Source organism: Anneissia japonica, unplaced genomic scaffold, assembly GCF_011630105.1.
Source record: "Anneissia japonica isolate Jap-2015-1 unplaced genomic scaffold, ASM1163010v1 scaffold287923_len1623670_cov205, whole genome shotgun sequence".
Classification (NCBI taxonomy): Eukaryota; Metazoa; Echinodermata; class Crinoidea; order Comatulida; family Comatulidae; genus Anneissia; species Anneissia japonica.
In genome coordinates this window covers 928,167-949,023 of record NW_022721637.1, presented here as the reverse complement: position 1 = coordinate 949,023, position 20,857 = coordinate 928,167, and the positions used below count along the sequence as shown (strand labels likewise).

General features: G+C 35.0%; 2 protein-coding genes across 2 annotated transcripts; one reads left to right on the top strand and one right to left on the bottom strand.

The window, feature by feature from the left end:
• The first annotated feature begins 2,137 nt into the window (after positions 1-2,137).
• On the top strand, positions 2,138-15,371 carry LOC117111678 (protein stum homolog). Its single transcript, XM_033254654.1, has 3 exons — positions 2,138-2,442; positions 14,823-14,993; positions 15,169-15,371. Exons 1-3 carry the CDS (start codon positions 2,217-2,219, stop codon positions 15,231-15,233), a joined length of 462 nt encoding a protein of 153 aa, XP_033110545.1. The 5' UTR covers positions 2,138-2,216; the 3' UTR covers positions 15,234-15,371.
• A 3,359-nt stretch (positions 15,372-18,730) lies between these two features.
• LOC117111622 (adenosine receptor A2b-like) lies at positions 18,731-20,649 on the bottom strand. The gene has a single exon (XM_033254569.1). It carries the CDS (start codon positions 20,467-20,469, stop codon positions 19,390-19,392), a length of 1,080 nt encoding a protein of 359 aa, XP_033110460.1. The 5' UTR covers positions 20,470-20,649; the 3' UTR covers positions 18,731-19,389.
• Positions 20,650-20,857: the final 208 nt, after the last annotated feature.

Sequence of the window (20,857 nt, the reverse complement as noted above, 5' to 3'; positions counted from 1 at the left end):
TATATTTATATATAATTTAAATATTAGAATATTACTATCATTAATAAAATAATTCGTATTATAAATTTATAGGCCTATTCATTTTTCGATGTTCACGGGATATGGGCAATTGTTGGGCGATCGAAGTCGACCTGTTTTAGTGGTCGAATTTCAAAATTGTTGAATATACCTCGATATACAATCATGACAGCTCTATTCTTATCCCTCTTTCCATTTTCCCCTCTTCATCTTCTTTCTATAATCCGTAACACCCAATTATTGATTATACATTATTGACAATAGCAAATAAGGGATCGTCTTGAATCCTGCACAATTACTAAAGAAAGGACAATACAGTCCAAGTATTGAAATACACACCATCGTGTTGGGATCGTTAGTATGTATTATTATTTTTATATTTTATTTATGAAAAAAATAAAATTAAAAGAAATAATAATTAATGTTTCATTAATAATTAATGTTTGAATTAATTAAAGTTTCAATACTGAATGTTGAAATGAAACTGAACTAGTTTTTATGTCATGCCTTGTACTATTTTGTTTATTATGTTCTTATTAGGAAGGAATGTTTGAGTTTAATTTGTTTGTAGTATGGGGTATGATGTTTAAGTTAAAAGCAGTTATAAATAATAAATATAATAATTTATGAAAATTCGGTAGACAACCTGGGGAGGCCAGATAGCCACATAGTCGTCATGACTAGTGGATAATAATTAGCCTCCCCCGGAACTAAACTTAATCTAGAGAAATAAAAAAGGGAAAAAGTAAAGAAAAACGCAAACAAGATAAAAAAAAAAATGGGTTTAATTTTTAAAATATTCAATTAAATTTTGTTTAAAGTAAAAAAAATAATTATACTTTCTTATTTGAGATTAATCAGTGGACCTTTCAGTGAATTATGCGGTTTCAATGATATAAGCCTATTAAAATTACATTAAAGATATATTTATTTCGTCTATATAGTAGTTTCTTACATAAAGGATTTTCTTTTAGCATGTCTACAGTATACAGGCCTGCATTTACTTCAGAACTGTCTAGTTCTTCGGATCAAAGCATGACCTGTTATGATATATGACCAAAGCAGACGACTCTTGGCAGGGCTCATATCTATGAGTTATGTACGGTACATCTTATGCATCTGTTTACCCATCAGTTATTAAGTCAGTGCTCTATAAACCTGGTATTTTTCTCAGTTGTGAAAACAAGAAGCTGTTTTTAATAATTATGATTTTTATTTGGAGGGGAGTGGAGTTGAATAGCTTCACTTTTAATCCCGGGTTTAATTCTGTGATAGAAGGACTTTATTTCACCACTAAAATAAAATCCACTCCTTAAGCCTCATAAAGAGAATTCGCTGATAAAAGCGTCACATTATTCATTTATTTAAAGAGGGCCCTGAGTGTTAGCCGACCAAGGATAAATATGGTAACAAAAAATAGGGTTATATGGTAGGCCTACAATGTCACACATTTGTATTTCCAGTATATTGAAAAGTACATTTATTCTATTATATTCAAAATTATTTTTATTAGTATTATCATTAACAATTTCATTATTTTTATCTTTTTTCTTGTTCTTGAAAAAGCGAATTTATAATAATTATAAACAAAACTATTTTATTAAAGTTACGGTATACTTTAAAATCTGCGAAAGCAGGAAAAAGGAACATCAAAAATTTATTAAAACAATTACGGTAATTGTTGATTTTTAGTGACCCAAATATCTAACGAAAACGAAGCCAACAATTCACTTATTGCTAACTTTTACCATGAAAATACTGCAGCCAATTTGAAGTTTTTGCGAACAACATCTAAAAGTATTGTTAAAGCATGGAGGTATAAAAGCGAACATGAAACATTCAAAGAAGTACAGTAAATCAAATACTGTATTGGCCTACCCAAGTAGAGCTTTGAATTAGATGCAGTTGAGTTTCTTCGATTACCGAACCATGACTTTCTTTTTCCATCTGACAAAACGAATTTGAAAAAATTATATGTTGTAGGGCTATTAACCGCCTATGATTTCCCTCAGAAGATGTTTCATTCATACAGATTGTGATAATATTTTTTTCTAGCTGTCGGTTGTAGACTGAGTAAAATAATATTGTCGAGCCCATCCCTTAGAATACATCACTCGGAAAGTCGAGTGGTGGAGCGCTTGTAGTGGTTGCAACACAACCAAGTGTTCTGTTACTTAACTATTGGATCCAGAATTAGGATGGCATCTGCTGACAGCGGTGTTTGTGAGGAAGTGGTCGTGATTCAAGTTTCTGACGCCGGGTCTCCGTCGAAAAAGAAATACCCCCGTTCCCTTAGTCGGTCAGATCAACCGGTTGTTATAAATGTTCGAACGAAACAGAGTGCATTTCGCTTAGCGGTACCCTGTATGCCGATGCCACTGGCTATCGTCTGCTGTTTACTTAACATCGTCGGACCTGGGTTAGGTGAGTGGAGAAGTGTTCTGCAAAATTTATTATAAGATTTAATATTTGTACTACAATTCGTTGAACCCATATTCGACTGACGTTGTTTTTCGTATCCTTCCTTGAATTTCTGGTGTTTCTAATTGTGTACATATGATTAGGAAGAAGCCGCACCAGTATTATTATTGTTGCTGATATACCATTGTACTCATCACAAAAGAATAATTACGGGTATGAATTGAACGATCAATAGAAAAAAAAAACCTGCTCATACTTGATATGAATATTATATTGCTATATATTTATTTGTATGCAAATTACACACTCTTTATGAATAATAAATGCAATCAACCGATTTATCGCTTGACCAGGGATAATCTAGCTCAGCTGGTGCTGTACATGTTTCTAAACCGCACAATTCAGTTAGATTTAAACCACATTCTGTTTTATTGTTGGAATTTTAATTGCACTATTATCAATTACCCCTAATAGGTTTATATAAATTCACTTTCAGACGAACTGCTAAAAATACTTCTTATCTCAGGCCTATCTCATTGTAACAAACGAAACTTGATTAATCCAACTGTCAGGAATTTTTCCCCTCCCGCGAGGTCTATCCCCTGATACGCACTACCTGATACGTAACATGTCGTTAAATTCCTGGTCAGTGGTGGCGCCAGGACCTGCCCGACGGAGGGGCTAAAGACCCCGACGGGGGGGGGGGCTAGAGAAGCGAATCGAGTCTCACTTGGCTGGGGGCCAGGGGGCCGCCTAGGACCCCGGTGGGGGTCCAGGGGGCGAAGCCACGGATATTTGATGAATTATGGCGAATTTTTATTACTTATTTGATAGGCATCGAGTTACTATAATATTGGAAATTTTGCATGAAATTTGTCAACCACGTTGTCATGGTCGAGGTTGCTTCACCTATCACGATGTATTCCAACCATCATGCATTTGTCATAACAAAACGCAAATTATTTTTAATTAGTCTAATTGAATTATTATTATTATTATTATTATTATTATTATTGTTGTTGTGGTTGTTGTTGTGATGAAAAGTTAACACAAACGATGTGGTGGCTAAACGAATATTACATGTAAATATTTTTTTTATTTGTTTGTTCCCCGGCAAAATTTAAGGGGGGGGGGGGCTATAGTCCCCCAGCCCCCCCCCCCCCCTCTGGCGCTACCACTGTTCCTGGTTGATGTTATAAAAAAGAAGCAGAATTCGATCGTGGACTGCACAAAAAATGGGTGGACTGTATTCCAGTCCCTAAACGTTGTCTTACTCCCTCTAATTGACCACCTCTAATTAAAGACCACTTTTCTGTGGTCCCAATTTAACAAATGTCTTTTATTTTTATTATTCTAATTAGAGACAAAGCTGCTAAAGATCATGAAAACCCCGGTCCTAAAAGCAATCTTTAGTATATTTGAATGAAAATGTATTTAAATTAGGCATACACATTTCCTTTTTTTCACCCTTTTACTTTCTATTTCCTGAGTCTAATTTATCGAAAGGTAATTTTCGCCATTCGAGCTTTTTGCAATCCCTATCGGCGGTATAAGCGCCATCAGTGGTCCAAACCTTCCAAAACCATTCGATTAGTTAGCCCTTGTTGACAGTACCATCATTATAATATCTTTTCCCCACGGCCCAACCCCACCCACAAAACATTTTCAGTTTTTTCGTTCTGTCGATTTCATCCTGTCAGACAGTACTAGTGAATTCGGATCAAAGTTGAAAATACATAACAGGCCTTAAGGCCTGTTTATACTTCACGATAACGATTTAAAAAAAAAGGCTAAAAAGCGATTGTTCATATAGAAAACAAAAGAAATAAGATAAATTTTTACACTTGGACGATTCTATAACGATTTATCGTGTATATGATAACAAAATATTTTATCAAATCAGATGACGTCATAATCATGGAAAAACGCTAAAATCGTTGCTACTACTACGATTTTAATGTTTTTCATGATTATGACGTCATCTAATTTGATTTGTCAAAATATGTTGTTATCGCATAACTGATAAATCGTTATCGAATCGTTCTAGTGTAAACACTTCTCTTATTTCTTTTATTTTCTATATGAACAATCGCTTTTTAGCTTTTTTATCGTTATCGTTATCGTTGAAGTATAAACAGGCCTTTAGGCCTACTTGCGAGTGTAATGACTGGGCTGTGAAAGGGCCCCAGAATGTTTACCTACGTGCCATCGCTAACGACTATTTTCAAATGACTAAATATGGTTTTCCCAACACCTTGCAAACACCCCCAAGTGTCTGCTATTCCACTTCACGTCACTTGCAGATACATCAAGTGCCCGTCTTGCAGCTAATCTTTAGCATTTTCCGAATTATTCACGTAGAAATAGGCCTAATATATTTACGAGGAAAATTCGATAGATATAATGCTATTGATAAATACGTCACAGTTTGTATCATTTTAGCCCACGTTAATATGCTTCCTAATTGTGATTTATTTTTGTCACCATCCCTATTTATGTTTCTATATTCGATGCCTCTTTGGGGCACTCACATATTTGAACTTTCAGCAACAAGGCTTGTCCCATAAACCAATTTAAATAAGCGTACACTAATACCTTTCTATAATTAGACCTATATACTTGTCTGCCATTGTACCATTTTCTTTGTTGTCTTACGGCGAAAGGCCTGTATTACTGGGGAGGCCATAAAAGCCATAAGAGTTGTTTTACCATTCACGTTAAATCTTAAAGAATAATTCATATTGACGTCCGTAACTCAGTTAATGATCATCATTCAATTAACTTTTGAAAGATGGAAACCGTCATTGATAAATGCTCATCAACGACAATAATTCAAATTCCTGATGAAAAATGGTGAGAAATGATGTGTTTACTTATTTTTTTTATTCTCGAAACCTTCCCACTTGAGCAAAGTACATAATTTATAATATTAAAATGGTGCGTAAAATTCACATTACAACTGTAATATGCCTATCACAAATATTAGTAGACATATAAATTGGAATTACAAATACCATCTTATGCATCATGTAAATTTACTTACCGGATATATTCAACCTTTTTTCTAATTAGAAATTGCAGTTCAATTTATAAAATTAATAGAATAAAATAGGCCCTACATGTATTTTACTATAAAATATCTCAAAGTCAAAGTCAAAGTAAAACTTTATTCATCCTTCAACGAAGGAAACTGAATGCTCGCATAAAACTTTTAAAAACAATGTACAATCACATAAAAAAAATATTCATAAAATTAACGTTTAAAATGTCGTTTTTAATGAGGATAAGTTGAGACAATCAGCAGACGGCGTTGCTTCGTCTCGCTCACATGGAGCGGAGTTGGATTCGTCGTACGACGAAGTGAGTGCCCGGCATTAACATTTTCGTAAGGTAGCGAACTGATTTTCCTTGCTAAAACTAGCATAATCAACTTTGAATGAGACTCATTATAGATCAATGTTATTAATGAACCATCCGTTTATTTATCAGTCATACAATATAGGAAAACTCAAATAAGACGGTACCGGTATTGGCCTACAGTATCTCAGACCTATCTGCATTTGCAGTGTTTTAAGCCACAAAGGTGTGAATGTAATGGTATTCTGTATAGAATCAGGCAAATCCATAGATATGCCCTTCATATCACACGTATTTATACATTTTTGTCAAATTCAATAAATATTGCCGTTAGACGTACTTTCAAATGGCTGAACCCATGTGGCGCTTTTGCTTTGTTGCCAAGGGTGATGGTGTACCGTACTGTTAGCGAACCCTGGATCGGAAACACCCATCTACTACGCAATCTCATATTTCGCACACAATTTTATTTCCAACTTGTTGATGCCATACGATATGATTAGACTTTATTTTCACAGCAGTATAAAATACAGCTCTGGTATTTGGTTCCTAATTTCAGAAAGGTAGAACGTTGGGCGGCCTTTCACGAGGCTGTCACTAGGCCTAATCTTTAGATCTCAGTCAAATACGGTATGTATAGAGATTATATATTCTCGGGTATGATATTGAATATGCTGTCTTTAAATTTAGAAAGACTTGAAAGACAAACCGTTTAAATAAAGAGCAATTGTGAGCTAATAATTATCTTTATGATGTTGACACAAGCAGTTGAGATAGAATAATACAAACTGGGTAACACAGTACCGTACATGCTGAAATGTATAAAACTTAATTTACTTATGTTTTGCTTACTAACATGGTCACTTTATTAATATAATAAGAGGCCCATAAATTTTTATTTAGGGACGATCACAATCATCAACGTTTTTGCAAGTTAAACAGTTACTGGTACCATAATCTCTTTCGGTATACTTCCTCTCTCTTCTCTGAAAGTGTACATAAAAATGTTTATTTTGCTAAAACATTCTCCATTTTTGTGAGTCAACTAAAGTACTGTACTTGGTTACATAAAAATGTGTATTATATTCATGGTTGCATTATAAATGGTTATTTTGAATCACCAATTTCATGCATATATAAATATATATATACAATGTGTCTACCCCTTAGCGTAGGCCTACTGTCTGTACACTTGTGAAAGTGTTGATTGTGAACGACTCCTTAGGGGTCATCCGTAATTATCAACATTTTCAAAAAAGTACAAAACATACTCTTTTCTGTTACCCCCTCCCTCCTCCCGAAACAGTACACAATAAAATGTTGATTTGTGTTATTTTGAGATCAACATTTTATGTTTTTCATAAAAGAGTACTTATGCCTACACTTTCAACCCCTCCCCCTAAAGCGTACCGTATGTTTTGTACTCTTTTGAAAATGTTGATAATTATGGATGACCCCTTAGTGGTCATACGCTTGTGTATCAGTGGAACTCAATCAAGTGGTGCGTTCACTTACACCATGTCAATACTGAATATTGTACTCTGCTACCTTCTGCTATACTTTACTAATGTAATTTGAATAATGAATTCTCGCGTGTGTTGCTTTTGAAGTGTGACAAATCCACGTTCACTAATTTGTAGATTCATGTTAAGAGTAAAATTATTATTTTACACGATATTTTAATTGACATAGGAACTAAAAATAATGGTAAGATATATCAAGGATGGTGCTATAATATAGTAAATCGGTAAATCGCATTTTTGTCCTTACATTATAATATAATATATGATATATAAATATGTTAATATTTAATTATAAATATTTGAGAAAAACTTATATGCCCATCGGGATATGAATCCAAGGTGTTTCAGTGGTCCGAAAAAAAGACGATAGGAATAGGATGATGGATGTGGCATTGAATTTCATTTAGTGCCTGTTTAGTTTGATATCATTACAAGAAAGTACAACAAATGTTACAAGTGAGGCAGGATCAGGTGGATCAACACCACAAGTAATGAAAGCAGAACTAATTAATTAAAAAGTACCCATGGGTATAACGTGTCCCTTAGCATCCAGGTAGAGAAACATGCATTGGCATACCGTGTCAATTCAATTCAATTTATTCATCAAAAAGTGTTAAAATAGCAATAAAATACATAATATAATTTTTTTAAAGATGAAATGGACCACCATAAAAAGCTCAAAGAGCTTGTACAAACGTGATGTCCAATACTATTTAAAAAGTTAAACAAAATATGTTTAAAATTAAAAAGCATTAAATAATATACTGTACCGTTATTAAAATATTTCAGATTAGGATATAATACGAAGATGTATACAATTCAAAATAAAAGATACTAATAATGTTCTCGACAGGATAAGGCAATATTATTGCGAAACTATATAAAAATAATGAAAACATAGAAAAAGAAAATCGGAAGTGTGTTTTAAATATAATCACTGAGTAAATATATTTTATACAATTGTTTAAAAACGTGAAGTGAACACGCAGATTTTAAGTCATTATTAATGTTGTTCAGCCTTCCAGTGTCCCAGCCTCCATGGGTATACCGGTCAATGCCGTAGCCAGGATTTTCAAACAGTGTGGGATAATACCAGGGTGGACCCACTTTACGCGTAAATTTTAATAATGTAGACCCATTTTCTTAAAAGTTAACCCATTTTACGCAAAAATATGAAAAATCTGGACCCATTTAAAAAAAGGTTTACCCACTTTAGGAAAAATTTGGGAAATCTGGACTCATCATGATCCATTGTGAACCCATTATTTGTGGAACTGTCCCACCAACCGTCCCATAGCTGGCTACGGCATTGATACCGGCCCATGTCTCCGGGTACAGGAATACCCTCCATGCGTACACCGGCCCCATGCCTGGGTACAGGAATACCCATGTGTCTACCGATAGACTCCATGTAGAAGCATCGCATGTTAGCTTCTTAATACATTAGATTGCACTGCATTACATTTTGACAAGCAGAATAATTAAATTAATGTCGAAAATGATAATACTGTATCTCATCGATTAAAGAGGAACTGGAAGGGATACGGTATTTTTAAATTACTGTACAAGTGTTAGGTAGGTACTAAGTCGGGAAAGCCTCTAAAATCAAATTTTTATTTTAAAATGGCTCATTTAACTGATCAAATAAGTTGCCATACCAGTAAATTTAAGAGTATGTGCAAAAGAATACAGGAAATGTAAGACAAAAGTAGTTCGTTAATTGTGTTGAGGGAAAATTTTCTTGAAGATATTATGATATACCAGGGCCAGCATTAATCGGCCCATATTTTATGTTGCAGAAGCAAATTGGAAGGATTTTTAATCAAACCAAGTTTTAAATTAAAACTACTCATGAATAAATATGAATACATAAGTTGATGAATTAATGTATATTATAGACGGTTATGCACATTGGGTTACTGGCAGTCGACCTTGGGGTACAACAGGGTGCTCCGAATCCTAGTGTGTCAGGGTCCACGCATTTTTCGGCAAGATACTTTATACCTCCATGCTTTATCTTCCTTTTTTTCCTTCCACTTTCTAGGTACAGTGTATCATAGGGTGCAATCGTTGTTTTTTTTTAATGCATTTTTCCTTTCTTTTCTATTACTCGTAACTTTGCACTGCCTGGGCCTCAAGTTCGTATATAGCTTTAAGAATAGCAATGATTGAAAGAAATGATTAAGCAAAATTTGTGAGGCCTGTATTATTCAAGTTACGAGTTCAAGTTTACTCACCGTTTAAAGTAAAATATTTCGGGTTGGGGGAACATGAACTTGTTCATCTCTGTGTGAAACTAAATTGTGCCTATATACTCTACTTTGGAAAGAACTGTAGGACTAATAAACAATATAATAAACAAAGGCGGGGATATTCCTTCTGCATGACTTACTGACTTTTTATGTCCATCGTTGGTGTAATCCCTGTTAATGAGTTGAATATTCATTTAGTTAAACGCAAATAGGCTGAGTCACATATGCAAATTAGCTAGCGTTTGTCTACCCAAATTAAACTCACAATTTAGCAGAATAACGAGTAAAATACAGTGTCGTGTGAACGCGCACATGTGAGCTGAAAACTGACAGAAGACGAAGCCCATGATTTGAAGCTGACATGACTCATTCAAACGGCATCATCGTGGTTTTGTTTGGGGTCAAAGACGGTTATGATTTGGCAATTAATGATGGCGGAAATGCTAAATCCGGTGGAGGTGCATGATGGGTCAAAGAGACAGTAATCATGTGTATCTGTTGTTTTATGTATATCCAGGGAGTTGTTATTCTAAATAACAACTCCCTGGTATATCTAACAAATCATTATATGTTCATTACGTTCCTATTGTATGTAGTCACGTCTTAAGCCGGTGTCCGAGAGCACTAGACTAAAGTTCAGTCTTACTTAAGCTGGTAGGAAATGTTAGCAGTAAACACTGATTAGCTTCACTATTAGAATATGAAACTTACTTTCTAGTACATCTGATGCCAACAATGTTGAGAACTCTATCATACATTTCTTTTTAGAAAGGAAGTGTTGTGTTCTCTATATTGGTCGTTTGGAGTTCATTTGAACAATATCCTGGCATCTTCTTCACTTAAGATATCTTGCGGTAGAAAGGTGGGCTATCCCTTATAGTAGTGAGGGAAGTGATCTACGTCATTTTTCTATAGAAATATCAAGAGAGGATTAATTTAGAATACTTAAACGATAGACTGCCAGTACACTTACTACTACTGTTGGCGAATTTTGTAACCTTCCAATATTACGTTTACTTTTCTATTAGGAAGTATTACAATACACCATTTTTACACTCTTACTACTCAAATACAATAATTTCCGTTTCAGTTATTATTTTCTTCCTTCCAAACAATTTGCATTGGAAAAATGGCTTATAATTGAACGCACATAGGACCAACTTGAACTAGTCATGCATGTATAGGCTTACCTAATACAACATGGCGTCTGGGATTTTTAACCGACTCAATTTCATCTACAATGCAGGCTATAGTATCACTGAAATGTGTTACATCTATTATATTGCATGAGAGACCCATCTGTTTGCACAGTATAGTTTATGGAATTGGATTAGGTAATACACTTCATTGCAGGGCAATACGAGGTTTAATTGGCAGACGATGAGTCACCAATATAGCAAAACGTACCGTATGCTATGGTCAGACTTACCGGTATATATTACTACCTTTACTGTTCATATGAGCAGACTGATAGAAGTCAAGTTAAGTCAGAGCATGGAGGAATTTATACTTAATCACAAAACTGTTACCTCCTAGTCCAGACCCGTAGCCAGGTTCTTCCAAGGGGAGGGGGGTCTGGTCGTGAGGTCCACGGTCGAAGCCCCGGTGGGGTCGCCGAAACCCCCAAAGCAAGAGGATTTTTGTGCTTTATTGGTCTAAATAATGCTATAAAAGCAGATATGTTTGAAAACGAATGTGTCTGGGTGGGTCTGCAGTGCATTAGTTGGGTTGGAGGACTCTTATTTGGGAAATTTGAAGAGGGGCGTTTGCTAGAAAAGGGGGTTCTCCCGAACCATAACCCCCACCCCCTGGATACGGGCCTGCAGTCTGGGTTTTCAATTGGCTCTTTGAGACATCGCTTAATCTTTTTAATATTGAGCCTGTCGTAATGTGCCTAATAGGCCTACTAGAACCTACAGAATCCAGAAATCAAATGTTCCGCCTGTGGATAAGCCTACTGTATCAGCTTCCGTGACAAAATTTGGCAAATAGGTCTACATTATAGGCCTAGTTTAGCGACGAACCAAGTCTCCAGCGTCGCAAGACCATCCAGCTGCATCAGTTGAGCAGTAACAGCTGTACGGATTAACACCACTGAGGCAACAGCAGCATTACCTCTGTAAAGCAGTATTTTCATTATATATTCTGCATTTATTTAGTGATACAAGCAATAGTTAATTCCTTTAATAATATTACATACACACATCTATTTGCATTACAGGTGAATTATTTACAATTTTAAATTATTAAATTAAACTATGCACATACAGTAATGCCCGTGTGATGATTAATACCTGTATTATAAAAATCTATAGATTTTATTGGTATTAGACCGATGAACATTTATTTTCTTACTTAGGCCTGTGTGCAGCAGCATTTCGTAAAACTTTGAATTATTGAATTTTTTTTCAGTTTTTCACCGAAACGCCGGAATCGTGTTAAAATTGTTTTAAAATGTTTGCAGAAAGAAATTTACCTGCTTTAACAAAACATATAAAATAGAGATGACCTTTGATTGGTTGAGACAAGTGAAACCGATTCACTATGTTAAATTAAAAGATAGGATCACCAGACCTATCTGAAACCTTTGAAAAGCAAATTGAATAGGTACGGCATTCTACCAAATCCACATTGATGAAACTTCCGGGTAAGCATGAGATGTACACGAGTCGCCATGGGTCAGTAGGCATGCGATTTATGTGTGTGGGCCTACATGATGTTCTGTTCACCCTCCCCCCATCCCCAATGTTGCTAGTGCTCCCTGTCAGTTTCTACTAGTAGGCCTATACATTTGTAAATATTACAGTATATTAGTATTACATGGTTTTCACCAAAGTCATATAAATATAAAAATGTCGGTATAAGGAAAATAAATAACTCGCCGTGTTATAAACCCATTCCCCACTCTACTGTACTCGAGTTGTGTTGATATTGAAATAATATTTGACAAGCTGTACATATTTACTTACGCTCAATTATTGTTGTTCCATTGTAATTCGTCACTTAGGCGGTTTTACGTTAGATACGCCTATTGCTACCACGACTTTATCACCCATCCTTAATTTTGCATCAACTGTATAGCAAATGAACTGATTTATAATAATTAGGAGTAAATGGAATTGGACATGTGTTTGAACTCTCATTCTAATTAATCGAATAATCGACACATAAAACCAGACTTAAAAAATAAAGTGGTCTGTAATATCGACCGATGCGTTTGTAAATTGTCTGCCGTTAAGGCCAACATAATACTAGGCCTATCTCCTCAATATATTTTAAAGGGGGTTTAAGATCCCCACTTTTCGACCGTAATGTGATTTCTTAGAAGCCAAAGAAATGCCTGATTGTTGAAATGAACTACATAGGCCTATGAGCCAGGTTTTATGTAGAGTACATCTTATGTTATAGCAAGATACAGGTAGGCCTATGTTTGCCTGCAAACATCTGAATTACTATGGCAATACACGAACTCCGAGTGTACCACAGGATTCGAGTGCGTGTTCCTTTCTTTATTGAGAAGTATGAGAGAAAGCATGTAAAGATAATGGTTTTAGGTACATTCGCCATGGCTTTGAAGTAGAAGTAGGTAAAGTAAAGTAAAGGCATCAAAAACAATGTTTTTAATTTTTATTTTCTATGTTACATCACAGAGATTAATCAGATCTCTATTTGCCGAAAATCACCGTGTTTAGTGCTGATTCTAGGTCTTCGACATTCATTCCCATACTGTTGAGCTATCAAGTTCAACAGCTTTTTCAGTCCAACTATTTTCATTGCTTTCTTGAAAATGAAACGAAAGTCTGGTTATAATCAGATATATTAAGCATTATTTGTAGGCTTAGGCCTTATAAGTGCAAGACCGTGAAAAACTGCGTGATCGCTAAGGAGTTTTGTAACAGAGGGTCTGAAATTAGAGCAAAAATATTTGGTCACCTTTAGAGTTCGTACTCTTTTTGTACTTTGAATATATATTCCGATGCGATGAAGTGTTATTAACATTTTCTGATAAAAGACACACATTCGCATTTGAATCACTTTTTTAGTCACTTCGTAAACGCACAGACCAATAAAATATGTAATCCAAGGTCAACAAGTTGCAGGTTCCCTGAATAACATAACTGATATGCGTAACCGTCAAAACAGTATTGGGCCTATCATGCCCAGGGTTGTTGGCGCAGTTAAGGAGATAACCCACACACTAGCTGCTGCTCTAAGTAAGTCACGAAATAAAACCCTGTGCTTTCAACTTTTTTGATGGCTTTTCTTGTACTGAATTTAGTTTCGTTCCACTCTTGATATCGATTCCTCTCCAATATACCGTAACGGTATTTATATCAGTGAAGGAAGATATTATTACGACCAAGTTTTGATATTTTATTTATGCTGGCAAAGGAACATTTTTAATTTAATTTTAGGGCAAAATTGCGAAGCCTTAATATCTTGGATTAGTTCACATTCTGAAACTCACATTAGTTTCAACCATAGTCTCAAATTAATATGGCCTATTTGTTTTGCTTCGCCTAAAATGGTGAAGAGGGCGCTGTTGCCAGAAATACGGTTGACACACTTCGTATTGAAAGTGTAAGCTTTCGAAATATTGAAGTATTTGCAGGTAAAATCAGAGAGTCGAGTTTTTTTTTTTATCGCAAGAACGTTTAGTTTGTACTTATTAAAAAAAATCGTATTTGACCATTTCAATCTGTAAGTTTTGCTGGGCCCTATAGAAGAACACTTTGTGAGTTCAAGTCTGAACATAAATCTTTTCTTTTTATTTCTCATTTTGATCAAATGCTATAACTGCTACTACTAGTATTAGTAGTAGTTGTTGTAGTAGTTGTAGTAGTTGTAGTTGTTACCGGTATTTCGTTCTTAGGTAAAATCATCATTAGAAGTGACTTTCATAATCTTCTAAATAATTCGATTTGCGTGATTTATCCTATTGACGTACGTTAACCAACAATAAAACAAGACAAACACATTTTCAAGTTAATTGACAGTGTTAACGATGCTTGTTACGGAATCGCGACGTTAACACTGTCAAGTTAATTGACAGTGTTAACGTCGCGATTCCGTAACAGGCATCAAGTGCAATTTACAAGACACGTTTATACTAAGTCTACACGCCTACTAAAAACATAGGCTCTCATAAAATCATATTATGAGCCATATAAACACGTTAGTGCATTTATTAATTCCCTAAAAAAAAAATACACATTCTAATATTCTATTCGACTTTTCTTTCACTTTACAGGAACGTTCATTTCTGCATTCACTGTCTTTTGCTGTGGATATACCGAGACAACGCCATACAAGGCATTCTTATGGAACGTGTTAGCTGCATTTTTCCAAATAATCACTTTCCCCGTTGTTGTGGGTTGGATTTGGAGCATCTTATGGGGAATGACGTTCGTCACACTTTCCGGTACGTGTGCATGCATGTTTTTAGCTGCAGCAAATTGGGGTATCACATTTAATTTACGGGTACAGTAATTTTTAACGTGGTGTTTTTAGGTTTTACTCTCATTGTAGAGAGCCCGCAGTCATATGGTGAATTCTGCATTAATAATCTATCATCTCTATTTTATTTTTCTTTTTAGCTGATTATGCTCACGAAAAGGAACTCCACAATAAGAGATCGGAGATGAAGGAGAATTTGAAATGAATGAAACAGTTGGCAATTTATTCTATGGTGGAATCTCTTCTCCAAAACATGAAGAAATGCCCTAACGTTTTCGTCTGCATTCACTTCTGTCGGTCAGGATGAAGAAGAATGAAGAAGAAACTGTCGCATTTTAACCATTGTTAAAGATCACCATCACTGTTATCAATATGGTCATCATTATCATCATCATCTTCATCATCATCATCCTTAATAATAATAACAAAAAAAATAGTAATAATAATAATAATAAAAATATATAGATATTATTGCTATCACCATCATCACCCACCACCATCATTTTGAATTATTATTATCATTATCATCATCATCGTCATCATCATCATCATCATCATGACAAAAAAAAGATCCGTTTTTCCAAGTAGACGATTAAAAATAAGCGTCAGTTGGTCAGGAAATTTCTTACTAGGCAAGCCTAAATATGATTCATGGCTAACCGTTATTTATCCCATAAATCCTGTTATTTTCTTGTTCTTTTCGTTAATAATATTAATTAATTAATTTATAATCAATCAATAATTCTTTATTACTAATATATACACATAGGCTACGCTTTTCCAATAAATTTAAGGTGACTTTCGGCATTCAGTGATGTCCTCGTTTTTATCACTCTATTGTGTAATCGCAAATAAATATTACTCTGTATTTGATTTAGTATGGAGCAATTTAGGTCATATTTCTTTCCTACTGCTATCATGTAACTTCCTTACGGACGGTTTTATTGCGGCATTTAGTGACGGAGAGTTATTTTTTAGAGCCACACCAGGGAGCAGCCTCCCTTCCCACAATAGGCTAAGTTCAGAACTGGTGAGCAGTTTGGAAGAAAGATGGGATACCTTGCAGCTTGTCTTGACCTCGTTAAGCATCCGTCGACATCACTTTAAGCACTAAGTCATTCCATGTTTTTCGAGAGATTTCTTGCAATTTGAACTTTTTAATTGTCATTCGTTCTAAAGTAACTGTACGATATTATTATATCATTCATTAGCTTTCCGCGGCTTCATGTAGCAATCTACAAAAAAAGTTAAACGGCCGGTAAAAGTTAGTGAGACTTTGCGATATTTAAATAGGTCTAGGGCTTTTATTGTTTGTTCATTGATTAACATCACATTCATAAACTGTCAGATCGTTTTATATTCCATAGGACATTGAAACTTTCTTAAGCAGGGGCACACACTTCGCTGACGGTCGTTGGCAACGCGATTCTATAGAGAAGTCAACACGAGACACGGGCAACAGATCGTGTTTAATGACGATCCCCTCAGCAGACGGCGTCGTCAATCGCTTACAGAGAGCAGAGGATTCGTGACCCAATGGTTATACGATACAGTGTGTGCCCGGATTTAGCTTACTTGAATGTACGATTGTGTAATTGTGTGCTGACATTTTTCAAGTTAGTTTAACAAAGGTCTATGTCTATATGTTCTAATTTAAATTACTGTAATGATCTTTTGTACCTTGTGTCATGTAAAGTGGAAACATGTATATAACTGAATATGTAAGGAATACATTTTACGGTGCACATGGTAATGGATGTAATAATACCATGGCCATTGAGATACTCGCCCTAATTGAGCATGGAAGTTGCATGAAGTGTACCTATGTAAATGCTGGAAAACAAAGGTACCAATAGCGGTATTAATAGGCCTATTTATTTTTGGTTAAATTAATAAAGTTTTGATAATTTTTTCTTAATTTTGAAATTGTTGGGTGATTTTGCTTATGTGTGCATTTGTATAATGTTTCCTTATCGACAAAAGTAATATTTTGTACATTTCTATCTGTATTTTGGTTCTTTTTTAATTGTGTTTGAAATGTCTGTTCCTATATATTAAATAATCGCTAACATTTTTACAATCAAGATTTGGATGAATATTGTTCGAATTTTTGTTTATTTTTTTCATCCTACAAACGTTTGGGATCGTGTTCATATTTGTTTACAACTGATAAAGAATAATCTGATTTGGATTTTCAAATTGTATTCGTGCATTTGTTTTTAAGTGAACGATTACTGAAAGGTGTTTGTCGGATAAAGTGTTTAACATGATCAGAGTCGTACAAAATCTATGAAATCACGTGTGATCCATTTCATTTTATTTAGCTTAAGTAAATAAAAGTAATGTACAGGATAATTGTTGACATTGTTCACTTGGTTATTCTGATAAAAAACATCAATTCAATAAATATTGCCAATGTGCTGTTTCTTTTGGTCATATGAAGTAGAAATGCTTATTATTATTATTATGGTCAGTCCAACCAATAGCCGGCTCTTCAAATAACACTTCTGAGAACATCTAACAAAAAAAATTTTAAAAATCCAAAGATTTATTGTCAAAATAAACCCCTGCTCCAAAACCAATCCATTGGTGGTACACATCTTAGTTGACATAGTCAATTTGCATGAGCGAAGGGCCCCAAATGTGTGTGTTTTTCTTCATCTTCTTTCTTTAGTTCCCATGTACGGTACTGCTGCTGTACAGATTGAGGGATTGGCTGGACTTGTGTTGTGGAGTCTGATATTCTCTTTAATTTTGACTTTTCTTATCCGAAAGACTGATAATCATGTTCATTGCAGTGGAGGCTAACTGTTTTCATCTGGCTATGTCTTCTGTGTGACTTATACTTACTATAGATTACGTGATATTTTGTATTAAACTATTATTACTTTCTTAAGATTGTTGAAAAAAACTATAAAGGTAAAGGTAGGAGAATAACCAATAACTAGATCGTCATTGCGCTGAATTGCGTATGGGCGTGGTCCGTGACAACCTAGCAGCCGTAAAGAGGCGCTTCATGATAGCAGTTCACATCATTCCACAACTACAAGGGCTGAAATGAACCATAACATCGGGGTAACCCCCTACCCTTCCCAAAAGATGCAATGGGTTCTTTAAAGTGCACACGAGCCAGATGTATATAAAATTGAGTTGGAAAATATTGATTTGCTATGTATTGAAAAATATGTTGAAAGATCATGATAAATGAAAGTGGTGGTACACCGCAAAAGAGAAAAAACAAGTAATCTTACCAAGGTTACATACAATGAGAACATTGAAGTTTAAAGTTTAACAATAGTCTAGTGTATTATCATAGACCGATTTCTAAGTAGGCCTAACTAATCAATTCGGCTATAGGCTATAATTTACATTTTAATGTGATACCGATGGCTATTACCAAAGTTATTAAAATAATGAAAATTAATTTTTTAAACGCAATTAGTAATAAACGCACTTCAAACAATTTTAAATTGGTATTTGAAGGCTAGGCCTACGCTTATTAAAATACACATAAAAAAACTGTTGACTTAGCAACATAATGAATTACCAAAATAGAAGTTTGGCATCATATTGAGACAATCCTTCATATCTTAATCTCTACGGTGCTTTTGTTTTTAATTATTATATAGTGATTCATAATAGTGATTTTATATATTGTTTTATCCAGACAACTATTTAGGCCCCTTTAAATATATAGGCCCTATGCAATCCAAAAGTAGGCATGACTTTCTAATTTAAAAACACTCAAGTCATCAAACTTATAAAACGTTCAGATAAAAACCACAATTTTCATTGGTTTACAAACGTTTTACACATTAAGCAATTCATATTTTAAAATTTTATTTAGGAGGCCATAAATGTTGTAAATATAAAGCTGAATCAACTGTACTCGGAAAAACGTGCCCACATTTCTAAACATTCTTGTGTACGAGCATGTCACAAATAAACAGTTAATATGTCTACCTAAGATACCAAAAGTTTGAGCCGAGATACTTGTCATAATCCAGAACAGTTCATTATACGCATATTTTATCAGAATGAAAACACTCTGGTAACAGTATTCTTGTGTTGCATTGTGATCCCAAGACACAGATGAACATTAACAAATTACGAGTGCAATGGTGAATCTAAAATTGAAGAATTATTAAGTTCAGTTGAAGAAAAGAGAGTATGCTTGCCAATGTCGTATTGGTAATCTTCGACCAATGTGCTGGTCACGTTGTTTATTGTTTGCTTTAATGTGGAAAAATGCAAAAACTCTTGAGCTTCGACCAATGCTCTTGGCATTTGATCCTTTACCGTATATAAGCATAGAGAAATTTTCTCTATGATATAAGTGTGTGTGATGGTATCTAATTTTTCTATAATACCTGCACTGAAACGTCGCCAGTGTTTTCAAACGACGTGGTGAAACGAGCTGCCAAGTCTGCTGATGAAGTTGTCACCAAATCAACTTTAGGCGACTGTCGTCTTGTGAATGCCTTTGTGCCTGACTCCGCGTTTACTGGTCCGGATGAAACCTTGCAAATGATGAACCTAAATGTTTCTTTGAATTCTTTTCTCATTTCTCTACTTCTTCCTGCATAAATTAACGGATTCATCATCGAGTTAGCAAAGAGAAGTGAATTTGCAAACCACATGTAAATCACACGCCAGGTGAAACTATTAACGTATGCAAAGAAAATGCTTTTGACAGTAGTTGGCGCAAAGCACAGGGTGTAAGTAAGAAGTACTATGGCTGTGGTTTTTGTCACTTTCATTTCTCGTCTTCTAACCTTCTTTCCCTGGCGTGTTGCATTCTCCTTTCCTTTCTTTGACGCAATTAGGTAAACATATGCATATAGAAAGAACATGATAGGAATTGTTACGCCCGAAAAGAGGAGTATAACGTAGTCGTAAACAGGTTTGCCGTACATACCATAAAGTGCAGAAATCCCACAGTCGTATTCATACGTTATGTTTTCATACGTCACTTTAGGTGGTGGCACAAAAAGGCTTGCAGCGGAAACCGCAACAAATGGACTTCCTCCGTAAAAAACACCACAAACATCAATAATAATAATAATTCGAATTGCTCTTTCAGGCGACATCCACACATGATACCGAAGAGGGAATTTAATCGCAAGAAATCGATCAAAAGTCATCACATTAAGATTAAGCAGTGAGATACCGATAAATATACAGGGTGGCAGACTGTACCATATTTCTGGACATTGTCCCTTATGTAGATATCCAGCCATAAGGGAAGGAATTGCAATAATACCCGTTAAGAAATCGAAGAGTGCTAACGATGACATAAATATATTATTCGGAGATTTTACTCGCGACCGTTTACGATACACAGTGAGCATAACAATGAAGTTTCCAATTATCGTCACCAGCATTAGAGGAAAAAAGATCAAAATAAATAGCGGTAACCACAGAATTTCATTTCTTGCCATAATGCATAGCCCAATATTTAAAAATGGTTACCGGGTACGTCAACACAACAGTCTGTAAATTAATACGTAGACCTATCTCGCTGGGGTAGTACAAGTCATTCACAACACATTCAATGAATTGTGAGTCTATAATTCGAAATAGCATTGTTTGGGCTGAAAAGTATGTAGATCAGTGTTCATTTCCACAGCCAATAAAAAACAAGTGGACATTTCTTATAAGTTCAGTGTTGCTACCACGCAACACCATGTGACTGAAATTCGGAATGCGTCAGTGTTTTTGATGGCGGCCTTACAAAAACACTTCTTATAGGCTCTAACACTCCCCGAGAGCAAGCAAGAATCTCTCGAAATAAACGGCCGCTATCTCCCACATATTCATGATGATATT

Coding starts and splice junctions, on each gene's coding strand:
- LOC117111678 (XM_033254654.1), top strand. CDS start 2,217: ATGGCATCTGCTGACAGCGGTGTTTGTGAGGAAGTGGTCGTGATTCAA. Junction 2,443..14,822: donor CATCGTCGGACCTGGGTTAG/GTGAGTGGAGAA, acceptor TTCACTTTACAG/GAACGTTCATTTCTGCATTC. Junction 14,994..15,168: donor GACGTTCGTCACACTTTCCG/GTACGTGTGCAT, acceptor TTTTCTTTTTAG/CTGATTATGCTCACGAAAAG.
- LOC117111622 (XM_033254569.1), bottom strand. CDS start 20,469: ATGGCAAGAAATGAAATTCTGTGGTTACCGCTATTTATTTTGATCTTT.